The sequence below is a fragment of the Xiphophorus hellerii genome, chromosome 18 (genome assembly GCF_003331165.1).
Source record: "Xiphophorus hellerii strain 12219 chromosome 18, Xiphophorus_hellerii-4.1, whole genome shotgun sequence".
Classification (NCBI taxonomy): domain Eukaryota; kingdom Metazoa; phylum Chordata; class Actinopteri; order Cyprinodontiformes; family Poeciliidae; genus Xiphophorus; species Xiphophorus hellerii.
This window is the reverse complement of record NC_045689.1, coordinates 16767842-16792847: the sequence shown is the minus strand read 5'-3', so window position 1 is coordinate 16792847 and position 25006 is coordinate 16767842. Positions and strand designations below refer to the sequence as shown.

General features: G+C 40.8%; 1 protein-coding gene across 1 annotated transcript in view; it reads right to left on the bottom strand.

Annotated features, from left to right (window-relative positions):
- lekr1 (Leucine-, glutamate- and lysine-rich protein 1) overlaps positions 1 to 25006 on the bottom strand; it is a 61348-nt gene that overhangs the window by 16416 nt on the left and 19926 nt on the right. Inside the window, exons 4-6 of the mRNA XM_032545682.1 lie at positions 20729 to 20810; positions 9346 to 9423; positions 7720 to 7923 (exon numbers count right to left, since the gene is read on the bottom strand). Coding sequence (XP_032401573.1) covers positions 7720 to 7923; positions 9346 to 9423; positions 20729 to 20810 — 364 coding nt within the window. The remainder of the gene's footprint in view (positions 1 to 7719; positions 7924 to 9345; positions 9424 to 20728; positions 20811 to 25006) is intronic.

Here is a 25006-nt window from a genome sequence, read left to right as displayed (position 1 = left end):
GAACAAAGTGAACTGTGGAAAATGAACTTGAGATAGCCAGAAAGAATAAACCTTATTGAATTTTTGATCTTCTGCACAAATATAAAGTGTCATTTCAGCAGCTGCTCTGGCTGATAAGATGTGAAGGACAATAAATCTCAGAGGACAAGCAGAGGAGCTGGCCACGTTTAAGAAATGTTTAGACAGTCAGTTTTGGAGGAAAATGCAAGCGGCCAAATAATCTCTGGGACAACTGAACATTTTGTAAAAACAATCAGTGCATTAAATATGTATTGTCTTGTAATCCAGCCAACTTATGTGTAAACATTGTTGGAGGGACAATAGTGCCTTTTAAAGGCACCACTAATTTCAACATATTTTATGAAGCTTTTATATCACACCCCAACATCAAATAGTGCACAATTGTTTAAATTTCATAATATTTTGACAAATGCAAGTTTGAAAAGTATCCTCATGCTATTCTTCAGCATCGAGATGGAAGCTGGTCATAGGTAATGGGATGATGGATGGTTTGTTGATGACTTACTAATTGTTGATGACTAGGACACACCTTTCAGATGGACGACAAGACTAAACATACAGCCGGAACTACAATGGAAAGGTTTAGATCATATCATAACCCGTGTGGTGGAGTACAAGAAAGAAGTTTTCTTCAATGTTTTGACGCACTGGAGATGAATATATATTTCCGAAAACCTTCCACTTTTTAGCAATTATTCACAGTTTTGTCCTTCACATAAATCTTATTAAAATATATTAAAATCAGGTTGTAATGTAAGAAAATGTAAAAAGTTAAACGGACGATCTATCTCTCTTAGGCACTGTGTTTTGTGTCACAACATTTGTCAAAAAGGAACCATCTTGGTTAAAAAAAAAAAAGTGTGTGGTGACATATTTGTGTCCACACCTCTCACTGTGCATATAATTGATAAAACATCACATAACCTACAACGTAGTAAAGAGCTGCCACCACATTCCCTCTCTTCTAAGTCAGGGCAGACATAATATTGTTCACTCCACTAGCTCTGGCTAATCACATCAGCCTACTGACCGCGTGCACGCACAGGGAGAAGCGCAAAAATAGATGCAGCCAAAAGTTTCTGCATGAACGCTCCCAGAGAGTTGCAAGTTTGATGCCAAGGTCTGACTCCCTTTCAAATGTTGCTTGGTCCTCATTAACGAGAGACAAGAGATGTGAGAGGAGACGGAAGCAAAAGAGGAGCCGTCACTGTGAAACCATCTACTGGAGTGTAAAATGTTATTTTAGATACGTTTGGCATAGTTGCTGTGAAGTTTACACTGCTCTGCGATAATACTTGGTGTGTTGGCACGTGTATGGGTGTGTGTTCAAAGCACAGAGCCATCAGGGATTTCATAGTTAAGTCCTTTCTAGAGAAGAAACCCCAGGATGTGAGGATTTGACAGATTTATGAAGTCAAAGCCTTTTTAATATGTATCAAACTGCTGATGCATACAATATCTCTGTGTGTCTGCATGTGGGTGGGTTGGAGTGCCTGAGTGTGTACGTGTCCTGTCAGATATAATTCGCCTCTGATTATCAAAAACTGGAGATCTCAGGAAAGATAAACGCAACAGTAGTTTTAGGATCAACTTTGAGCCTGTGTGTGTGTGTGTGTGAGACACCCCGCACCCACCCCAGGGAGCATGAGGGTGCGTGCAACTTTAGCCCTCAGAAGGAGGTCTGGGGGGATTATAGGGTGGAATGATGGGAAAATCTGGGAACACTCTTTCATTTGCTCACACGCCAGGCTGCTTTTAAGGACTGGTGAGTGTGTATGCAGTCAGAGAACATGTGTGTGTGTGGCTGATGCCTCTTCAAAAAAAGCACATTCCTTGTTTCTGCTCTGGATGCTGATAGCATCTACTTTATGGGTGCACATGCAGACAAAAGTCTGCCCTGCTCAAGGGAAGTTTTAAATAGCTCACTGTTCGTGAATCAACAATGAGGATCGGGAGTTATCAGGAGTCTCTCCTGACATTATGCGTCCCCCAGGATTTATACTTAGGGACAGGGCTTTCCACCTGAAAAGGATGAGGAATTTTCTATCACTAACCCAGAATTTCAAAGCAGAAATGTGTTGCCTTGTAAAAGAAAAAATGGACCCCATTTTATAGCAATATCAATTTATGATGTGTGAATAAAAAAGGACTGAGAGCCATAATAAAAGTCAAGATCCAGACAAGGATGATATAATACTTTCCACAAGAGCAAAAAGGAGAGAACTTGAAAAGCAGAAAAAGTGTGAAGCAAACATAGATGAAGGCGTTATCTTGTGCCCAAGGCTTGAAACCACGTCTCCGTGGAAGGGTGGATGGGCTGGAGAGCTTCTGAGGGACATCATTTCAGTCACGAAAATGCAGCTGCCTGAAACCACTTGAAACAAGTCCTCTCACATTTAAAAGATGGATGAGTAGGCAAAGAAACTTCTGACCTCTCTTGACTTTTAAATCTTTTACTCTTTCAACTTATTGCGGCTTTCATTGGTTTTTCTTCCTCTCCCAGCTCTTGCCCTCACTCACCCTGTCCCTCTGTTTTCAATTCTGTCACTTTCCCTGAATCCAGGGCATGCTGAGGCGTCTCTCTTGTGTGCGTGTAGAACGTGTGCAGCCCCAGAGTCACGTGCTTTTCATGCAAGAGCTGGTGATGTAACTTCTCAAACCAGTCAAGGCCCACCTTCCTCCTCCTGGCCTCCTTTCTATCATCTCTCCTTTCCTGCTTCATCTTATCATCCAACTGTCCATCATGGCTGTGTTTCATGTCTCTCATCAGGTTTTCTATTGTATCACCCCTCAGTCTTTCAGTAGCCTGGGGGAAGGGTGACCTGGTGGTTTTTAAGGTTGTCTTTTCACAGTCACTTCACAAGTGATTTTCATCAACAGCTTCTTCATTAAGATTCCTAACTGTAGCTGCACACAGACCAACAGATGGGGAGAAACTATTATTTCTGTAATTGTAACTAAAGGACTATTTTTTTTAAACATTTTTTACCAGGAGTAATTTGGTTACATGCTGGTTTAACTTGAAGCAAAAATTACAAATCTAAAGACTTCACTTCTGTCAGTTAAGGTCAAAGTTCAGGATTTCACAACAAAAAATCCTCTATACTGCCATTACAGACTCAAGTTCCAGCCTGATGACCTTTGTCGCATGTCTTCCCCTCTCTTACAACTCACTTTCCAGTCGGACCCCTCTCTAATAAAGGCCACTAGAGCAATACAACCTTAAAAAAGAACAAACTTTTCATAGGTTAACTATGTCAAACTGTTGATAATGTTAGGATTTATTATCCTCTGTTAATGTTAAACTGTTAATGATTGTTCAGAGAATGCAAAACAATTTTCATAGATGTAATAATGACATCCGGTGCATATACAACATCACCACAATCAGTTTTCTTTACTTTAATTCCATATAAAACATCTAGGATTTTTATTGAAATATTTTGATTTAACTATTTATACCAAGCATTATGTGTGTTCGGGTGTAATTTTAGGCAGTCTTTGTCACTACAGGAGATGTGTGTGCCATGGCAGTTTCAGTAGTTTTCAGTTGTTACTTTTCCTTAAAAATTAAACATTTTAGTAAAGATCCTGCTCGAGCACGTAAATGAAAGTAAAAGTTGTCCGTTTGCACCACATATTGCATCTTAAGCTGCAGTTTAACCTAAGTCACGGGTGATCAGCACTTCCATCCAGAAGAGAAAAGGGGTAGATTAAGCTACAAAAGTACTCCACACAAAACTAATGCAAGAATAACTGGAAATGATGACATGGAGAAGGACTTAGACAAATTCAATCTACAGCCTGAAAAAGCATCAGGTTTCACGTAACTTGTAACAGCAGTGAAATATGAACAGTGTATGTACAGTAGATAATAGTGTTATTATGACAATCTATTGCATATTTGTTCTTTCCTTGACATCAGACATTTTTGCACCTTCTAGTTTGTAGATTATGCACTTTGCGATGCCTAATACTTTATAAATGCATTTAAATATGACACACATTATACCCTACTGTTTAAGTTTTTTTATTTTTTTAAAGCAATGTTTCAGCACACAAATCTTCCATTGTGTTACAAATCCTCTGATGTCAGAACCCCATAACTAACAGGGGTGGGTTATTTTCAAGTCTCTTTAGACTTATTTTCTGTGTACAAGAAAAAAAATATTGTCACATTTGGCATTTGATTCTTTTTGATGTTGTATACCCACTCCAACCATGACCTTAAACTGAGAAACCTATTGAACCGTGACTTATTTGTACTATTACAACAGTCTCAGACATTGAGCAAACATTCCCCTGGAAGGCTAGAAATTAACTTTGTGCATGACTTTAGATATAATATGGGATTTCTTCTTCCAAAAAAGGCATCTGTCATCGCAAACATGATACAACTATTAAAGAACAAAAAACTAATGACCACATACCAGGTTACATCTGTGATGACTTAAAATACTATTTACTGAAGCAGAAAGATACATACTTACAGGAAAGCTCCAGCTTTAGGAATCCATTATCTACACAATATAAGAATGTTTTCAGTGAATCTAAAAGATAGGTTACCAATCTTTTGAAGAATGTTTAGCAATTAAAACTTCATGGCCTTGTTAATCATATGTGGACTTATGGAGCAATCCTACTGTGATGCTGTTCACTGATGTGAATTCTAGAAGTTAAAAGGCAGTTTTATCTTAAACGTGAAGTTTGTGTACAGAGAACCACAGAGGAAACTCTATAGGTTTTAAATTATTTGTGATCCTGGGGAGTGAAAAAGAAATCCTTTCATGCAAAAATTTGTTTCTAATGTGAACTTAACCTACTCAACCTCAGTTTGCATTACTCTCCAGCCCTTTATACTTTGTATTCTAAGGGGAAAACTGCTGAAAAGTCAAGGAAATATTTATGTGTAGAAACATTTTATAGCGTTTCTGTTTCTCCTATCAATTATTTATATTCCATTTAAATGTCACTCTGTCACAGTCATTCTTATGATGAACCATCTCCCAGTGAATCACAGTAATCCACTTCAAAAAGGCTCACAAGCCATAAAAAACATAAAAACATTCTTGAACCACAAGGCTAAAAATATTTGTAGCATTCTGATGTTTTTTCAATTGGTTTAAAAAAGCCTGAATCTGCATTTCAGGATTATTGCTGACATTTTTTGATTACATCAGGCATGTTAAAAATGCCAGGAGAGGTCCTGAAAATCCCATGTATTTATTTTCATGGAACGTTGATGATTTATAATTTTAGGAACAGCTGAGTAAAATTATTAATCTAAGAGACCAAAAGCTTTACAGAAGTGGATTTCATCAGGAACCCATGCGCTAATTGTCCAAACCCAAATACTAGATTTGGAGTCTAATTAAGGCAATTTTGCTTGATTTGATTTGCTCAGTCATTAAAAAATGCCCGTTTTTATATGACCAATTAGCAAACAGCATTGTGACAGCATGATCAAAATATTGGACTACTGCTCAAGTAAAAACTGAGCAATAGTCTCAATTTTAATGTCTGTATTTCAAATAAATGTTAAGATACTGCTCGTTTTTTAAAGAAATTTCGAAGCAACAGTGGCCTTTATTGACAGTGTTCACACAAGAAAGGGACAAAGAGAAAGGGGAAGACATTTAGCAAGGATCTTGAGGCTCAGAGTTGAACCTTGTACGGTTATGTTACGGGATACAAGCTGTGAATGGAGTCCATGCTCTGCTGCTATACCTCTCAGTGTGAACTGCTTGGTCCAGATAGAACCTCAGTGTGTTACAGTCCCTTATGGAGATAGTCTCTTTGGTCATTCATCAAAACAGATACTTTAATACAGCAGCACATAACTGAGTCAAACTTTGACAAATTTCATAAGCCTTTCAAGCTGCGCTACGATTTATTAACTTGGTCTTCAAGCTCATGGGTGGTGATACATGTAAGGAGGTTCTTTATGTAAATACAAAATAAAATAAACATGAGGAAAACAGTCACTAGTGAAAACAGATGCTTTGGATTTTAATATGATGTTTTCACTTTGTTAACATTATGATGACTGATAAATTGACTTGTTCAAACCTTTCACCCAAAGTCAGCTGTGCACAAGCTTCCTTTGTGACCTTTCAATAGATATTGTGGATATAGCCGATAGATGGCTATTCCAAATAACTACTTAATATTAATAAAGAAGTTTGCAAATTTGTCTATAGAAACCACTGACATAAGAGACAACCAGAGGTTTTCCTGGTGTGCCGATGATTTAGTCGATGGAGAAGCTGTTGCACTCGGCCCTTAGTCACGCAGCACTCTGATGTTTTGCAGTGCCACTAATGCCTCAAACTATGTCATATCAAATGTCTTCTCTGCCTCTTCTCCTCTCCAGTCAGACAGATCAGCTAGGCGTGCAGTCTGTACGCCACTTCCAGGCGTACAGGAAATGGACCTGTAAGTGTTTACAGGTTCACTGTAAACACTTACAGTGTAAACATGAATGAGCGCTACAGCGCCAGCTGGCTGACTACGAAGAGTGGGGATCAGAAGAACTCGTCCGATAAATCTCAGCCTACGAAAACAAAAAGCTTCTGTGGCGCTTATTAAAGAATCAACAAAAAAAAACATTGTCCCCCACTAGTGCCACATGAATTAAATTTCCCTGTTTGTCTCTCACATCCAGCAGAGAGCTGCACAGTGCTGTGGCTCTAGCTCGTCATGCAAGGCAGGGCCAAGGGGTTATGGGGCCTTAAGCAGAATATGAGTTAGAGGCCCCTCTTGCTGTTAAGAACATCACCACCACTAGTTTCAACACAGATTTGCTGGAGTTTCATAGGCTGAGCTTAACAGTAATCACTGGTAATTGGTTATTATTTACTGATACCTATGTGTGAACAAAGCAAGCTCAAACACAAATATTAAACTGTTAGCATCAGATTGTAGCTATGGTAACAATTTAACTATGAAAATTATTCTTTGCACTTTTACAAAGTAAACTTGCAAATTAAATCTTAAATTTAAATATTAAGATATTTAAGGTGTTTTCACACCCGATAGTCCACTGTGAAATAATTAGAGCACAGTAAATATTTCCCAGTTGACCAAAATAAATTCGAACCAAGCCGTTATGGTTATTCAAACTTTGATCTCAGGGGCGTTTAGTATTTTCAATGTAATGAAAAGCTGATAATAAACTATAAGCACAAGGTTATTGAATAGTCTGCGTTGTGAAAGTGGTGTTAGCCTCATGTAAGCATCAGGGTTCAATTCTTTTCTTCAAGATTTATGCAAAGTTTGGTCCCTTTGACTGATTTGTGTTATATTGTTCCAAACCCAAAACAGTCCTCTCGGGCTGAACTGAGCTGTAAATATTTACTGACCTGTTTCGTCACTTAGGCTGACCCATCTCTTCAGACTATTAAGAGAACACCAGTACACAGTTGTGGTAAAGCTGTTCTATGAACAAAACTAGTCAAAATTTATTTCAAGTAAATGACAATATGGATGATTCTGACAGGACTACAGATGGTTCATTAGTTTCTTATTGTAAAAGTTTTGCAAGCCAGTCTATGCATAAGCAGCTGAATATAAGGTGAATTGGCATTAATAATGATCATTATATTCAGAATAAACTATAGGGTAGAAGTGAACAGATAAAAGCAGAATAGAACACAAAGGAGAAACAACAAGAAAGCAGAAGAATCATGAATCAATTACCTTTCTTTGATCAGCTCCCCATTTTCCTGCTGAATCTTTTCCAGAACTTCCCTAGTTTGCATCACTTCCTCTCCAGCTGCATGCCACTTCTGGTTTAGTTCTTCCTCTCTTTGCTCCCATGACAACAGCTGCTTCTCCATGGCATCACACCTTTGTTGACATAACAACCACTTCTTATTTTTCTCCTCTACTTCCACTGTTAATCTGTTGATAAAGACACAAAGGTTGAGAGTTGCACAAACATGTCTGTATTACAATATTCTGGGAGGAAGTGCTCTTTTCATCTGTATTTAAACAGGACATGTTTTCGCCTGTTCTGAACAACCACCCATGCTTGCACACCTGCAGGTGCACCATTATTCTGCACTGATAGGTCAACAGGTAACTGATGAAAGCCAGCTCTGTTACATCAGGATAAAACCATCCAATATCTTTGCAAATTTTTTATTAAAGTACATAAGACACAGACATGGGAAAACTGGGGCAAACCATATTTTAAAAAATACTTTAGCAATCCGAAAAAGGAAGTTGCACCTCTCATTATCCAAGTTTATTCAATCATTCCACAGTTATATTCAATTAATTAGAATATTTGATCCGATGAGGCTCGTTTGTCAGAACCTTTTGAAATTAGTGATCTTTAGGCAATTATGAAACATTAGGCAACATTTCTGTTTTGAAATTGTTTTTTTTTTTGGTCTTATGAAATTTTTGCAATCCTGCAAGAATAAGAGTGAGATAATGGATGAATACATTTTTGCTTGTTTTTTTTTCTTCCTTGTTTGTTTGTTGACCATGAAGTAATGACGTCATATTTTCTAATAAATATTTTTACATCTAATGAATAATTTGTTGCAGCATCAAAGAGAATAGGTGTGGAGGCTTGACCAGATTAACACTGTTCAGACACTTATGGTCATCGTTTTTAGGAAATTGGAAAACTGTTGTCTTCTCACCCTCACACAGTCTGAAACTGCATCCACCCCCGCTGCTATTATAGGTTGAGCTTTATTGGAGCCATGGGGTTAGATCAGAGACTGCTGTGTGGGATGGGAAATAAATTGACAGTGTAACTGAACACTCCAAGCTGCAAGCAGTCTAGAAAGGGAATACCAGCAGATAGCATGTGAAAAAATATACACCCTGCATGCATCCAGTGCCTGCAAGTGGAAGATGAGAGGCCCCTGCACTTATATGTGTCTGTGGGCGTACACATGTGGATTGGGAGTATGTGACACACATGTGCATGTCTGTATATCAGCGCGATGCTGGCTAATCAAAGCATATCTGCAGCAACGTACATGCTTCTGGGCACTGATGAGAGTATGTGAGAAACACGACTCCACGCCAGCTAAGAAGTGCTCCCATCTGTTGCACCAGCCTCACACGAGACTCTGCAGCATCACAAGCACTTAACGGAGCCTAAGATCTCCTCAACTAATTTAAGAAATGCTAACGTACCCACCTCTCTCGGGGAGGCAATAGATCTGGAAGTGCATGGGAGCACAGGAAGAAGACGATGGTTAGGAGAATGACTGGGATGAGTAAAGGGATCGTGTGGGAGAAGCTAAGGGAATTTATTGCTCGGTGTGTGGGAAACACAAAAAGAGGGAAAGGTCGATAAACCTGTGCAGTTTCCATCCGTATTCCTTCTCAGCCTCTTCCTGTTTAAACAGCTGCTCATCCCACTGTGTCTTCTGTTCCCTGCAGACATACAGTGCAACAATAACGTGGTTGATCAGTTTATGTATATGCATTAACAAGACAGTGACAAAAACTCAAAAACGATCATATTTTTCTCCTTCCCTGAAATTTAGATTCATTTGACCCCGGTGTCATATCGAGGCAGAAGGACACACATTTATTCCCTGAGCTTGTTTTTAAATCCCAAGTGACACTGAGCCAGATACCAAATCCATCTAACTGGTGTCCTGACTACTCCCACGCTTGTATCCTTGTGAGGAAGAAGCCAGCCTTAACAATGGATCCTCCCACAGGGATCAGCAAAAGTTCAAGACAGCTTCCTGTATATCCTAACTCCTCATGCTTAAAAACTGCTGTGGGCTGTTTTCTGATGGCTAGATTGGACAGTTGTTCATGTCATTTTGTACTTTAAATACAAAAGTTTCACTGTCCTCACGCACTAGCTCCGGCTCCTTCCCCACCAGAGAGGTGACATTCCACGTCCCAAGAGCCAGTTTCTGCAACCGAGGATCGGACCGCCAGGGTCCCCTCCCTCTGCTGCCACCCATCCCACACTGCACCCGACCCCTTTGGCCCCTCCCACGGGTGGTGGGCCCATGGGAGGGGGGGCCCATGTTTCCTCTTCGGGCTGAGCCCGGCCGGGCTCCATGGGTAAAAGCCCGGCCACCAGACGCTCGCCATCGTGCCCCCCCTCCAGGCCTGGCTCCAGAGTGGGGCCCCGGTGACCCGCGTCCGGGCGAGGGAACACCAAGTCCAAAGTTTTCCTTCATCATTGGGGTCTTTGGGCTGCTCTTTGTCTGGTCCCTCACCTAGGACCTGTCTGCCTTGGGTGACCCTACCAGGGGCATGAAGCCCCAGACAGCATAGCTCCTAGGATCATTGGGACACTCAAACCCCTCCACCACGATAAGGTGGCAGCCCATGGAGGAGAGGCTGAGGTGAGGTCGAGAGGTTCCGGCTAGAAATAGTCGGTCTCACCTCGACGCACGGCTCTGGTTCTGGAACCAGTCTCCTTGAGAGGGGCTGGACATACTTCCACTCTGGAGTTGCCCAGGGTGAGAGGCGTCGGGCAGGAGTGGGCATACTTGTTGCTCCCCATCTCGGCGCCTGTACGTTGGGGTTTACCCCGGTGAACGAGAGGGTAGCATCCCTCCGCCTACGGGTGGGGGGACGGGTTCTGACTGTCGTTTGTGCTTACGGGCCGAACGACAGTTCAGATTACCCACCCTTTTTGGAGTCCTTAGAGGGGGTACTGGAGAGTGCTCCTCCTGGGGACTCCCTTGTTCTGCTGGGGGACTTCAACGCTCACGTGGGCAATGACAGTGAGACCTGGAGGGGCGTGGTTGGGAGGAACGGCCCGCCCGACCTGAACTCGAGCGGTGTTCTGTTGCTGGACTTCTGTGCTCGCCATGGATTGTCCATAACGAACACCATGTTCAAGCATAAGGGTGTCCATATGTGCACTTGGCACCAGGACACCCTAGGCCGCAGTTCGATGATCGACTTTGTCATCGTTTCATCGGATCTGCGGCCGTATGTCTTGGACACTCGGGTGAAGAGAGGTGCGGAGCTGTCCACTGACCACTACCTGGTGGTGAGTTGGCTCCGGTGGTGGGGGCGAAAGCCGGTCAGACCTGGCAGGCCCAAACGTGTTGTGAGGGTCTGCTGGGAACGTCTGGCGGAATCCCCTGTGAGACGGAGCTTTAACTCCCATCTCCGGCAAAACTTCGAACACGTCCCGGGGGAGGTGGGGGACATGGAGTCTGAGTGGACCGTGTTCCGTGCCTCCATTGTCGAGGCGGCCGATCGGAGCTGTGGCCGCAAGGTTGTCGGTGCCTGTCGCGGCGGCAACCCTCGAACCCGCTGGTGGACACCTTCGGTGAGGGATGCCGTCAGGCTGAAGAAGGAGTCCTATCGGGCCTTTTTGGCCTGTGGGACTCCGGAAGCAGCTGATGGGTACCGGCGGGCGAAGCGGCATGCGGCTCGGGCGGTTGCTGAGGCAAAAACCCGGGCGTGGGAGGAGTTTGGAGAGGCCATGGAGAAAGACTTCCGTACGGCTTCGAGGCGATTCTGGTCCACCATCCGGCGTCTCAGGGGGGGGAAGCGGTGCAGCACCAACACTGTTTATAGTGGGGATGGTGTGCTGCTGACCTCTACTCGGGACGTTGTGGGCCGGTGGGCAGAGTACTTCGAAGACCTCCTCAATCCCACCAACATGCCTTCCACTGAGGAAGCGGAGCCTGGGGACTCTGGGTTGGGCTCTCCAATCTCTGGGGACGAGGTCGCCGAGGTGGTTAAAAAGCTCCTCGGTGGCAGGGCCCCGGGGGTGGATGAGATCCGCCCGGAGTTCCTTAAGGCTCTGGATGTTGTAGGGTTGTGTTGGTTGACGCGACTCTGCAATGTCGCATGGACATCGGGGGCAGTTCCCCTGGATTGGCAGACTGGGGTGGTGGTCCCCCTGTTCAAAAAGGGGGACCGGAGGGTGTGCTCCAATTATAGAGGGGTCACACTCTTAAGCCTCCCTGGCAAGGTCTATTCAGGGGTCCTGGAGAGGAGGGTCCGTCGGATAGTCGAACCTCGGATTCAGGAAGAGCAGTGTGGTTTTCGTCCTGGTCGTGGAACGCTGGACCAGCTCTACACCCTCGGCAGGGTCCTGGAGGGTGCATGGGAGTTCGCCCAACCAGTCTACATGTGTTTTGTGGACCTGGAGAAGGCGTTCGACCGTGTCCCTCGGGGAGCCCTGTGGGGGGTTCTCCGGGAGTATGGGGTACCGGGCCCTTTGATACGGGCTGTCAGGTCCCTGTATGACCGGTGTCAGAGTCTGGTCCGCATTGCCGGCAGTAAGTCGGGCTCGTTTCCGGTGAGAGTTGGACTCCGCCAGGGCTGCCCTTTGTCACCGATTCTGTTCATCACTTTCATGGACAGAATTTCTAGGCGCAGCCAAGGTGTTGAGGGGATCCGATTTGGTGGCCTTAGGATCTCATCTCTGCTTTTTGCAGACGATGTGGTCCTTTTGGCTTCATCAGATCGTGATCTGCAGCTCTCGCTGGAGCGGTTCGCAGCCGAGTGTGACGCGGCCGGGATGAGGATCAGTGCCTCCAAATCCGAGGCCATGGTCTTGAGCCGGAAAAGGGTAGAGTGCCTTCTCCGGGTCAGGGGGGGTGTCCTGCCCCAAGTGGAGGAGTTTAAGTATCTCGGGATCTTGTTCACGAATGGGGGAAGAAGGGAGCGGGAGATCGACAGGCGGATTGGCGCAGCGTCTGCTGTCAAGCGGGCGCTGTACCGGTCCGTCGTGGTGAAGAGAGAGCTGAGCCAAAAAGCGAAGCTCTCGATTTACCGGTCGATCTACGTTCCCACCCTCATCTATGGTCATGAGCTTTGGGTCATGACCGAAAGAACGAGATCGCGGATACAAGCGGCCGAAATGGGTTTTCTCCGTAGGGTGGCTGGGCTCTCCCTTAGAGATAGGGTGAGAAGCTCAGTCATCCGGGAGGGACTCAGAGTAGAGCCGCTGCTCCTTCACATCGAGAGGAGCCAGTTGAGGTGGCTCGGGCATCTGGTCAGGATGCCTCCTAGACGCCTCCCTGGTGAGGTGTTCCGGGCACGTCCCACCGGGAGGAGGCCCCGGGGAAGACCCAGGACACGCTGGAGGGACTATGTCTCTCGGCTGGCCTGGGAACGCCTCGGGATTCCCCCGGAGGAGCTAGAAGAAGTGGCTGGGGAGAGGGAAGTCTGGGCCTCCCTTCTGAAGCTGCTACCCCCGCGACCCGACCTCGGATAAGCGGAAGAAGATGGATGGATGGATGGATGGATGGAGTTTCACTGTGTTTAAAATAATATTTCTTTTTCTTTCTGTAGCTGCACCTTGACTCCTCAGAAGGGACACTGAAAATCATTTATAAATTCAAATCTACATGGATTGACAGCAAGTGCACATAGACCAACAAACACACATACAAACACTTTCACATATGCTCTCAGACACACACACACACACACACACTCACGCCCCCGCCCACAAACACACTTTACCCTAACCCTACTAACCCTGTCAGCTTCTCAACCTAATTCCCTCTCTGACGGCATGGTCAGTTGGCGTGTATGTGGGTGTGTGTGTGTGTGTCGGTGGCTGTCTAGCCCTGTGACCTTGCAGCCGCACGCAATGAGGATACAGAGTGAGAGGACCAGCATGTCTAAGCTCACAGGCCGACAGCCTGTTTTCACTTCCAATTTCACAGATTTTTTTGATAACTGTCTTCAGATTTTAGGTGGATTCAAAAGAGCTGCACTTTTATTAAAAAAATGATTTTTTTTACATATTTGTTGAAATGATTATTATGCCGTGACAGTATGAGACAATCTGTGAAAAAGTTTAGCTCTGCTTCCTCCCAGTGCTTCCAGTACTAACTGCTGAAATAAATCACACAGTCAGAAACAACCAGAGACAAGAGGAGGATTTTAGCGCTATCAATCACTCTCGTGTACGCACCACTCACATCACTCCCTTCCCTCTTGCTCTCTGCTACACTGCAGCCGATTCATCACAACATAGCCTGTCACAAATGCTAGGACTAGTTAGCGTAACCACGGATGACGGTGGTTAAACAGTTTTCCTGATTGGTTGTTTTTGACAGGGAGCTGCATTTTTGCAGACCACACTGGGAGGGGGTGGAGGAGCATGCTTTTTTTCACAGATTATCCATCTCATACCATACTGTCATGATATGGTGACAGTTTTAACAAATATGGAAAACAAAATTTTTGTAAAAATTATATATACTGCAGTTTTAAACTGTGAGAACAGCTTATGATTTTCTATAGAAGACATTCAAGATGTAATAGCATGCAGTTACAGACTGAAAACTGAATGAATAAGCACAAAATCCAGATGACTTTAAAGGTACCTCCGTTAACTACACTTGCCAAAAAATGCTATATACATAAAAATGACTTAAAAGAAATTTTACATTTTAATTTAAATGCCTTGCATTGGGCCTCAGTCACTTTAAAAACTCTTGCTCTTTCTGAGACTTTATCTTCAAGAAGTCATCACAATATTGTGCCTCTACTAACAATTAACAATGTTTTTATCAGGTATGTTTTTGATGAGGGAATAACATTAGAAGATCAAAAAAGTTGATTTTACATAATACTACCCTTTTAAAGAAAATCCCGTTATTGATGACAGATTCTAAAAGGAACCAGTAATTATCCCCTTTGTGTAGTCTTACGAACATATTTGTTTCTAATGTAAGTAGATGTATCAATCAGTCAAAGAATGCACCGCAGAATTAACAAAACTGAGATAAACAGGGCGATGTGCCTCTGCTGATTCTAGAGCGGAGAAAATTCAGGTGACAGTGCAGTTTAAAACTGTGGCAGATCAAGCACTCTATATAAAAATACGCTCAACAAAATACAAAGAAAGTCTCATGAACGGGAGGAAAAAAAAAACCTACTCATCAAAACGTAATTTCTTTGAGATTTTGTGTTTACTTTATGATAGATGAAGAGAAACAAGACGGTTTTGATTTTCTTTGAATTCAATACAACAAAACAGGCTAAAGAAAGAATTTTCTGAAGGGCTGTGACTGATTAAATCTAACCGAGATAAACCGTCACGTAGGAAATTTTAAAAAAAGTTTTTATGTTTGTGTACAAATGTGTGAGGCAGAGAAGATAAAGAGGAGAAAACGCCTTCAGTTGTACCCTGAGACCAATAGGTAAATTACTGCAGATATTCTCACACTCACACTTTAATGTATACATGTGCACACACACCCCTACACGCCCACACACCAACAGAAAGAGAGAGACAGTCAGCGTGCAGCAGTCTTATGAAAACAAGCCGTTTCACATCAATCACATCTATCCTTTGCTCTTTCTCTCTTGACCTTCAATCATTCCACCTCACACTCTTTCATCCATCCTCCCTTGTTCAGGGCATCTATGCTTTCTTTCATCTATTCCTCCCTTGCCTCTAATCCATCCTTTAAACTGAGCCCACGTCTGCCATGTGTTCATCCCGTGATGAAAGGATCAGCTCAGTGATTCCTGCCAATCAGAGCGCAGCTGGAACCTTCCTATCACCATTAACACACATGTCAGCCAGAAGTTACATGTTTGGAACGCTCCGCTGGGAAACTCCTGTCAAGTCTGGAACATTCATAGTTGCCCATCAAGCCAAGAAATACTCCCAGTGATATGAGATATACTTCACTTCTTAAAAGCTCTTGTAAGTACACAAGATTTTTTCAAGTATTAGAAGAAAATTGACAAAAGAAATGATACACCGGAGTCTTGAAGAGTGTGTAAAGTGGATGTGTGTGCCAATAGTCTGCACTCGAACATTCCTTAGACCGTGTGCTTGGATCAGATAAATTCCACAGCCTTGCTCTGTTCTCGCCATGGCAGAAATGTGTGTGTGCGTGTGTGTTTCCAAAGCAACGGACTGGCGCCACAAAAAGACAACAGGTGCTGAAAACTCGGTCGATGGAGGTGGTGGGTGAGGGGTGGGGTTAAAGGTTGGGAAGCTGTTATGGCAACGCTTACACACAAACAAACTTTTTGTTCACGAATGTCAAACCGAAGAATCCAAGGCTTGGGATGCTGTGCAGCTTATGTGGTACAAGAGTGGGACTAAGAACAAACATGATATGCATACTCTCTCACACACACATACGCAGACACACATGCATATAAAAAGCTTGTGGGTGTTTAAACATTCAACCAATAAGAGAAACGGAAAGAAAAAGGTTGATCAGAAATAAAAGAGACATGTTATTTATAATATAATGCAGCACCCATCATTAAATATACATTTAGTAATATGTATAAATACTAATGAAAAACAGGCAGATCTGGCTATGTAAAGACCTTTGATGCCACTTAAAGTTAACACTTCATAATCTGCCCCAAACTGGGGTTAAACAGGTTAAGAAAGCTGAAACAATGTTACAAAAACATTTCACCTAATACAAGAAAAGCCATCATTTGTGTTTAAAAACATATGCATATATTATTGTGCATATTTTAAATGCATATCTTGCTTCTGTAAACAAAGTTTTAATGCAGAGAACTTTGCTGAAGTGCTAGGCCAATGCTAGCATTCTCTGTTTTGATGTAACTCATTGAATTTGTCTCATGACATTGCAATACTGTTTCAGATAATTGTGTTCGGACCAAAGGACAAAGAAAAAGTTTCTACTTCATAAACCAACCATTGAGCATCTTATATTTTCTGTGTACTGGTCCTAAACAAAAAGCTAAGGCAGTTTTCAAAGGCAGAATTAATCCAAAGATACATCTTTGGTCAATTTAAAGTTATCCCGAGATCTGCATCAGCAATTTTGTTTATGCCGTCAGCAAGTTACATTTTTTCCCCTTCATTATCTTACATTTTACCCTCTCCCCTCATCAACTCCACAGAAAACATCTAACATGTCATATCTATACATATATATTGTAAGTGTCCTGATGGTGAAACAAGTTGCACAGTGGAATAGTCCTGGTCTGAGTGTGAGACCCTTTTTTCTCTTACTAAATGAATTATCACAAACCCACATATACTTATCACTTAAAGTCTAAGACTTTAGCTCATGTGCATCATCCTCTTTCACACAGAATTTATTGTGGAACAAGGCCATATATACATATGCAGAAAGTATACTTATCTATACTTTCCCCAAAGTATACATATGTCCATATGGCTGCATGGGTTGCGTGAGATTGCAAGCTTCCAATTCATCCTCACTGATCCCTGTGTTAGATGGATGTTCAGGTTCCACAGCAGATTGCAGGAAACTGCATTTGTGTCAGAAAAACTGTACAAACTGTGTCACGCAAATGACCAGGAGGTCAGTTCTGCAGAGACAGTAACCTACTTTTTGATTCAAATCTACTTAATTAGGCTAGAAATAAAACTCAACCCAAACAAAAATACAGGTTTAAAAGTAATGTAAGTAGTTTATTCTACTAAATGAGCCTCCAAAGGCTCATTCAGTGGATCATAAGACTAAGCAATCAAATGTCAAAAAGCAAAAAACTGTCATATTATTGCAAGAAAAAAAGAAGAAAAAATAAACAAGGTGACAAAGATAAATTTTTTTCAGATAATTTTCCTCTGTTCCTCCATGCACCATTATGTTGTTATTTAACTAAAAAACAAACAAGTTGTAGATGTTTTTTTAAATGTGAAAAGACCTGCAATAACCTGGTTGCTGAGGATCAAAATGTCATTTTGTAAAACAAGGTATCTGTATTCCTAAATTGCCATTTTAATTGTACAGATACCTTTCTCTTTCTTGTCTGCTTCTTGCTATTCGTCTAAGCAAGTGAAAGATTATGAAAGATTTTTTGTACCCTTACCAAGTATTTACAGAACACAATAAAGCTATGCAGACTTAATTACAAGTCATGACTAATTATCATTCCTTGCAAATGCTAAGTACAAACACCTTTTTACATTTTTGTAGACCACTGTTACTCTTTTTAAAATTAGGAAACATTAAGTGAAAAAAAATGTTCTTCATCTGTGTACTCAGGTCATGAAGATCTTTAAAGTGCTGGTTATCTGGGAGACTCATGCTTTTAACATTTACTCCCTTCATGTGTCGAGGAGTGTTTGTGTATCTCCGTGAGGCTGCACACACTTTTAAAAAGGTTCATTTTTCAAATGTTATAAATGATGTCATCAAGACAAGGCTTGAAGGATTGGCTGCTGCATAAAATAACACTATAACCCAGGCAAATAAATAAACACTTGAAATGTGCTGCCCAGAAACGTTAAAAAATGATAGATTAGCGATAAAATGTATTCACTCTGCTGTGCCTTATTGTTGTTCTATATCAGGATATTGTGAAGCCTCTACTGTCTATAGAGAAGTATCTTTGAAATTTAAGGTCAACAACAGTTTTGTTTGTTGTCTGACTGGGTGAGTTAAACACCAGATAAACAAACACATTAGTGAAAGCAAAAAAAAACAAAAAAACGTATTGATCCATATCAAAATGCAACTCCTCAGGACAGACAACAAAGTCTCTAACATATCACTAACACAAAAATGTAAATAGTTGTCTTGAGATTCAGAAGTTTAATAGAATGGCAAAAGATCCCACTTTAACAAGAAAGCAGTCTTCTAAGCATGAGCTGCACAAGGCATAAATCTGTATCTGACGAGGGTCATAATTCACATCTGAAGTTTATCTGACCATAAAAGTTTAAGGTGATCTAACTGTTCTGTGAACTATGCACAGGAATGCCACTGTTTCTGCAACTTTAACAGGGTAAACGTCCATAATTATTTCAGCATATTACAGGTGATGCTAAGCCAGCTAGCACTAAATATTAAATCTGACTCTGGGTGGTGATAGTGATCCAGTATTGATCAACAAAAATGTCACTATAAAAAAGCTGCAGATAAGTTAAGAATTTTCCTTTTGGGGAGCTCATTTGATCTCTAATATTGGGACGGAGGCTAATGTTTGTAGTTTTTGTGGATTTAGTTCAAACCTCCATCATCAAAGTTTAAATTTTAGTCAGTGGGGTCACCTCTTATCTTGTTTTTTTTTTATCCTTACCAAAAAATCAAATTTACAGTGGAACCTCTGAATATAATTAATTTTGGAATTTGTATTTTGAAAATTTGTCTTGTAATAATTTTTAATCAAAAACAAAACAAAGAAATGATCTCCTCCTAAGCATACACAAAATTGAAAATAAACTGTATTTCAACCTTTAGGTGAATAGAAAAACAAGAGGTAGGGAAATTAGTATATTTTTTGGAAAGAAAAAATGTATGTTTTGTAAAAAAAAAAAAAAAATCATTAGTACTTAACATCAAGGAGTGCTCACCCAATTTAAGGGCCACAAATTTCGGCATTGCTGGTGCTCCTTATGTCACTGTGTTTAGACTGTCTGGCAGCAGTCATGGTTCCCCCAGAGGTTCTCTGGCCCGTGCTTAAAACAAGTACTATTACATTATTTCTGTACCAAGTTATTTAGTGGGAGACAACAGATTGTTGAGGGTGATGCTGGTGCACAACTAAAGGTTTGCACTTTTGTCCCACATTGCACGCATCTCTTTGATGTGTGCAATCAAAGAGATTGCACACATCAGCCTCTCGGGTCGAGAGGCTGGTGGAGGCTTCTCAGCATCCATCAGCTTCCTGAGGAAAAGCAGAGAAAATCTTACACAAACCATGTGATGTGGAAATAGCATCAACATGTGGAGGCTATTGGCAAAACAAAGTCAGGATGGTGAGGAGTGCTTGCTATAACTACCCAGTACATTTGTGTGAGAGAGGAAAACAAATCAAGCTTTGGGCATGAAGGTGCTACTTGCATTTGTAAGAATTTGTATTTGTATGTGTTTGAAAGAAGAGGGTCCACTGCACTGCAATGTATTGCAACAAGAGTAACACAGACCAAAGTAACAAGCATAAACAAAAGAATTACTCAAAGCAGAGCCATGCAGAACGTAGTAGAATAATCAAAATAATGTTGCCTGCTTCACCAGAAGGTGGTTAATGAATACACAAATTTAAATGCGCAAATAAGAATGTAGGTCATATAAAATGAGCTAATTTAGCTTTTTTTTCAATGGGTGTGACTTGCTATTAATAATTGCTCATTTGTATAATCATTAATCATTTCCTGTAATTTGCTGTAAATTACATGTTTTGTATGTTCTTTCATGTGTATGTCAATTGTTTTACTTTATTTTTTGCCATCAACCTGTCAGGGAACTACAGTTGAAAATTAGCCCTTGTGGGTCGATTTGGCATATTTACATGGTTGTTTTAATGTAGTCATGTTGATTAATATTCATCAATTCAAACCATGGAGGCTATGTTTGCAGCATATGACCTCTTTAGTTATTCATTTGTGAATACTGTTGTCTAAAGACCGCCATATTTAGGAAAAAAAAACTCAAAGCTGTTAAAACTCTGAGCCAATGTTGTTTCATCAGTTGGGTATATAAGAGCCACAGGGGTGTATTTTTCTGATGCCTTAAATCCCTGGCTAGACTTGTGAGTGAGTGTATATGCATCAAATCCTATGTTGTTGCAGCTTAGTTGCCCCAGCGTGAGGAACGCAAGCATTTCCTAGTTTGGGTGGTGTCGGCAAGGCTCCACAGATTGTTCTGATTGGCTGAGGGAAATAAAGAGAACTGAGCCTAGCAGTGACCTGTTCTTCACCCAGCATTTTCCAAATACCACCATCCACCTGCGTTTCCATTAAAACATGTGTTTTCATGTTTCTGCAAGAGTGCTGTTTGCTTTGCCACATTCGATAGAGACTTACATCAGCAGCTGAGTTAGGTGTTTTTCCTCTTCTTTCGCTTTCTGGAGCTCCACAGTGGAATGCCGCAGCTCCTCGCTCAGCTCTGTTCACACACAAAGAAAAATACCCACAGATTTGAATTTACTCAATATGACAAAAAGCAGTTCAGGGCTGAATTGATGTCAAGTTCCTCATCATAGGATGTAACAGAAAAAAGAGACGTGAGAGAAAATAGGCAAGCAGAGTATTCTGTCATGGTATTTCCTTAGACTTGCACATTTATTAAATAAAACATGGCGTGATGCATCACATCAGATCAATAAAAAACATTTTAGTATAGAAATGTGGGCTTAATGAAAAGTATATTTATGCGTAAATATACTTTTATTGGCTTAAAGGTTCTTTTCAAAAGTTACTGAGATGGACATATTGTAACAAAATAGTAAAGGCAGAAGAAATCTGTAAGGATGTAAATACATTTTACTTTACAATGGCTTCTAAGTAATGCTATTGGTTTCTTACTTTACTAACAGTCATGATACAGAGGGCAGACAGAACCTTTCCAAGAAATACATAAAATTGACAAAGTAAACGATGAACAGAAATGAATATAAATGCATATTTAAACTAATTGGACGATGAGAGGCCAACACGATCCCAGGCAAATCTCCTGGTAGTTGAATCTGAGTTATTTTAATATAGCTGCTTTCCAGGCCAGTAGACACATTTGTTGAAACAGCAATCCTGTAAGAAGTGCTCTGATGTTATATTTCAAATTTAAATGAGGCCAGCAGCTTGTCAGAGTGTGGCACAGAACTTCCCACCGCTACAGGCAGAATTGGATATCATCTGAGAAAGAGCATTTGAGTTCCAGATCTGGACAGTGAATAACATGAAGTACGCCACAATCATCCTGGGCAATGTCATTTACAGAGCGTATTTACTTACTGAGCCGACTCCTTATTTTAAGATTTACATATTTAGTAACTTTCCTCATTATTTTTTATTAATCTCAGCAGCATAACAGTAATTTACTTAGGTTGCAATTCAGTTCAAATTATCCTCTCAGACATGAACGGTCTTTAATTGAAATCAGTTCCTGGTCAAGTTTTCCTGAAGGCAGAAACTGTTTATTTAGGAGTTATGTTCTGCTTTAATGTGGAGCTACAACCTGTATGAAGTTATTTCAATGCTCTATCAAGTCTTCCTCCAAGAATGGATAGGACAGCCCATTCACTAATCTGACAAATGAAGGTAATTGGTTGCAATGAATTTATATTTAAAAGGTTCTAAATACATTTTTATACTACACTTTACAGATTTTTATTTGTGTGAACACATGCATCATATCAGATATGGTAAGCTTATGGTTTTAATAGGACAAATTGTGGTCAAGAAATATTAATAATTTTACAAGGTTCTGCATTTTTAGTAACCTGTCTTTAGTGTATACTACAGTAGGAATTATGTTTAACGTTTCAGTTTTGTCTGACAATCTAATTACACTGAAAAAGTAGAATGGAGCTCCAACTTTAAAAAATTGTGTTAATTTGTCACAAGTAATTGAAAGAGGTTTGTCCAACTTACTTTGTTTGCATTTGTTTAACTTTACAGCTTAATAAACATGGTAAATTAAATTACATAAACTTAATTTGATTACTTGTGACCATTTAACTTGATACATTTAAGTTGGGTTAAAACTTAAACCCAACTTTTTACAGTGTTCTCTTTTTACAGTGTAGGGTGCAATGCTCAAACAAATAGCATTACAGTAAATATCATTTAAGAAACCACCCTCAAAAGTCAAACCTGGATCTTCCTGTAGAAGTATGTGTTTGTAAACATGTTTATGTCTGCAGTATTGAAAGAATTGCACCTTCTGAGAAGTGCAGCGGGACGCAGCGGCTGGGGTCCTGGAGAGCACTCAAACTATCCAGCAATGTCAGCCTGACATTCTCTCTCTCCAAGTCTTTGTTTTGCTCACTCGCCCTCATCGGACTTTCACTCTTCATTCCTCTCTGAGTGCATCTTTCATAATCAGTCCTCTTTCTGTGGCTCGTTGTTGATCTCGCTCTCTCTCACTCGCCCTCTCTCGGCTCTCTCATCTTGCCTTTTACTCACTTCATTTCTCTCGGCAGGAAGAGAGGAGTGTAGGAGGTCCTACTCAAACCGGCAATACAACGATAATTGCTTTCTGGTCACCGTGACATGACAAGGTCCAAGCAGGGTAAAGCATCATGCTCTCTCTCTCTCGCTCTCTCAAACTCAAAGGCACACCAAAAAACACAAGAATGAATGACAAAACCTCCATGAACTGTGATGACAAAACAGCACTTGAGGATGCACACAGTTACACACTGCACAGACATGCCCAAACAGAAGAACTTGAGGGGAATAGTTGAGGGCTGAAATAGGGTTTGAAATTAAAGCCGCGCAGCCTTAAATTTTCCTCCCAGTGATAAACAGTGACATGCAACTTCATAGGAGCAACAATTACTGCAACTAACAGTAGTCTAATGTGATAGCTTTGAAATTGATGCTTACACTGCAACAGTTGCAATGTTGCAGTCTTATATACCAAAACCTCCGCTTAGACATTAATGGAATATCTCAAACCAAAATACTACATGGAAGATGAAAATGACTTATTAGGAAAATTACAACCATAATTACAGTCATCATAATAAGAAAGTACACCTTCTATCACGGCTATTATTTGCTTAAATGGTCTGATGTCTACCAGATTCTACATTGATTATTTAACTAAAACCTCAAGTGGACAAAAACACACACCTCAAATTGCACAACCTCATTTTATGAAACCACAATAAGACCAAAAAAAAAAAGGAACCCCACACCTATTTGATTTGTCCAAAGCATGTGAACACCTAAAAGCCTCTTTCACATCACTTCCTATGCCCTGTTTATATGTGAGAAACTGAGTACATTTTGTGGAACCTCAAGTCCTCCCATGTCTCATGAATGGTATTTGTATCTTTATTTGGTGTATATGTGTCTATGTTTGGTGCTTACTGCGCTAAACTGTATCAGTATTTTTTTATAATACATCCGCTTCCTTTTCCATCTTGAGCTTTAATAAAAAATTACTTTTAAGTAGCCTAATTGAAATTGTCATTGATTTTAATTATTACCATGGTAATATTAATATTTGCAAGATTTGTAACACTTCACAAAAAATGAAATTACTATAAATGTACCATAGTATGTTAGATATGAACCTAACATACTCAGTGACTGTGCTAATAGAAATGGACTATTTACAGTGGTACAGTTTGTACTAATTTCTAAAATAATTTTTCATGGTATGTACATTCTGTCAAAATAGAACTTCCTTTGTGTAAAGAAAACAGAGTGGGGTGTGTATAGTTTATCCAGACTATTAAGTGATGGGATTATATATTTTATTTCTATGCACTAAGGTATGTAAAAAAGACATTTTGATCCACAGACTCCGGTTGGAAGGGTTACCATCTTGTGTGGTGGCTAGATTAAATATATTCTAAAATGTTGTTTGAATGGCCATCAGTGGGTAAAACGTCAAACTTTCAAACTGTGAAGATGTTATCAGCGGTGCGGTGGCTGTTTTTAATCTTAATCCAAAAGCTAAATCTCAGGACATTTTTGTGTTCATTAACACAAAATTTGACGTTGTGCAGATCAGCATCATATATGCTCTTTCAGAGATGTGACATACAGTACATGGTAAAGAATCCCAACAAGTCAACATGATTAAAAAGGGATGTACTTTCTTTTGTACCATGACTGTAGCTGCTTTTCTTTGCTTTAGCATAGCTGGACAAAATTCTTTATCATAAACCTTAGAACAAGTGTACAGCCTATCCCAAAAAAACAAACTGCTGAAGCTTATGAGGTGAAAGACTGCTTAACTGAATTTTTACCAACAGCTGTTGCATATTGGCTTGAGAAAGTAAGCATCAACACATGTTGGATGGTCACTTTAGAAAATTATTGCTTCATTAACAGGATTAAATAACTTTGAAGGGCCTGTGAAAAGCCCTGATGTTGCCACTGATTGACAGCCGTGACTGACAGTTTAATTGCTTGCTGTACTCTGCAGCGTTTGAACTCATGCTGCGTAAGGCTGTTGGAGCTTCAAAACAATTTTCTCCAAATATGCAACTCTCACGCTTTTCCAGTAAAAGCATTGCAGCAAGAAGCTTTTACTGGATCCTGTCAAGTTAGCACCTGATACCAGTTGAGATAACCCATTTCTTAGGCAAGATATATTGTTATCGTCCCCCAGGCCCACCCATTGTT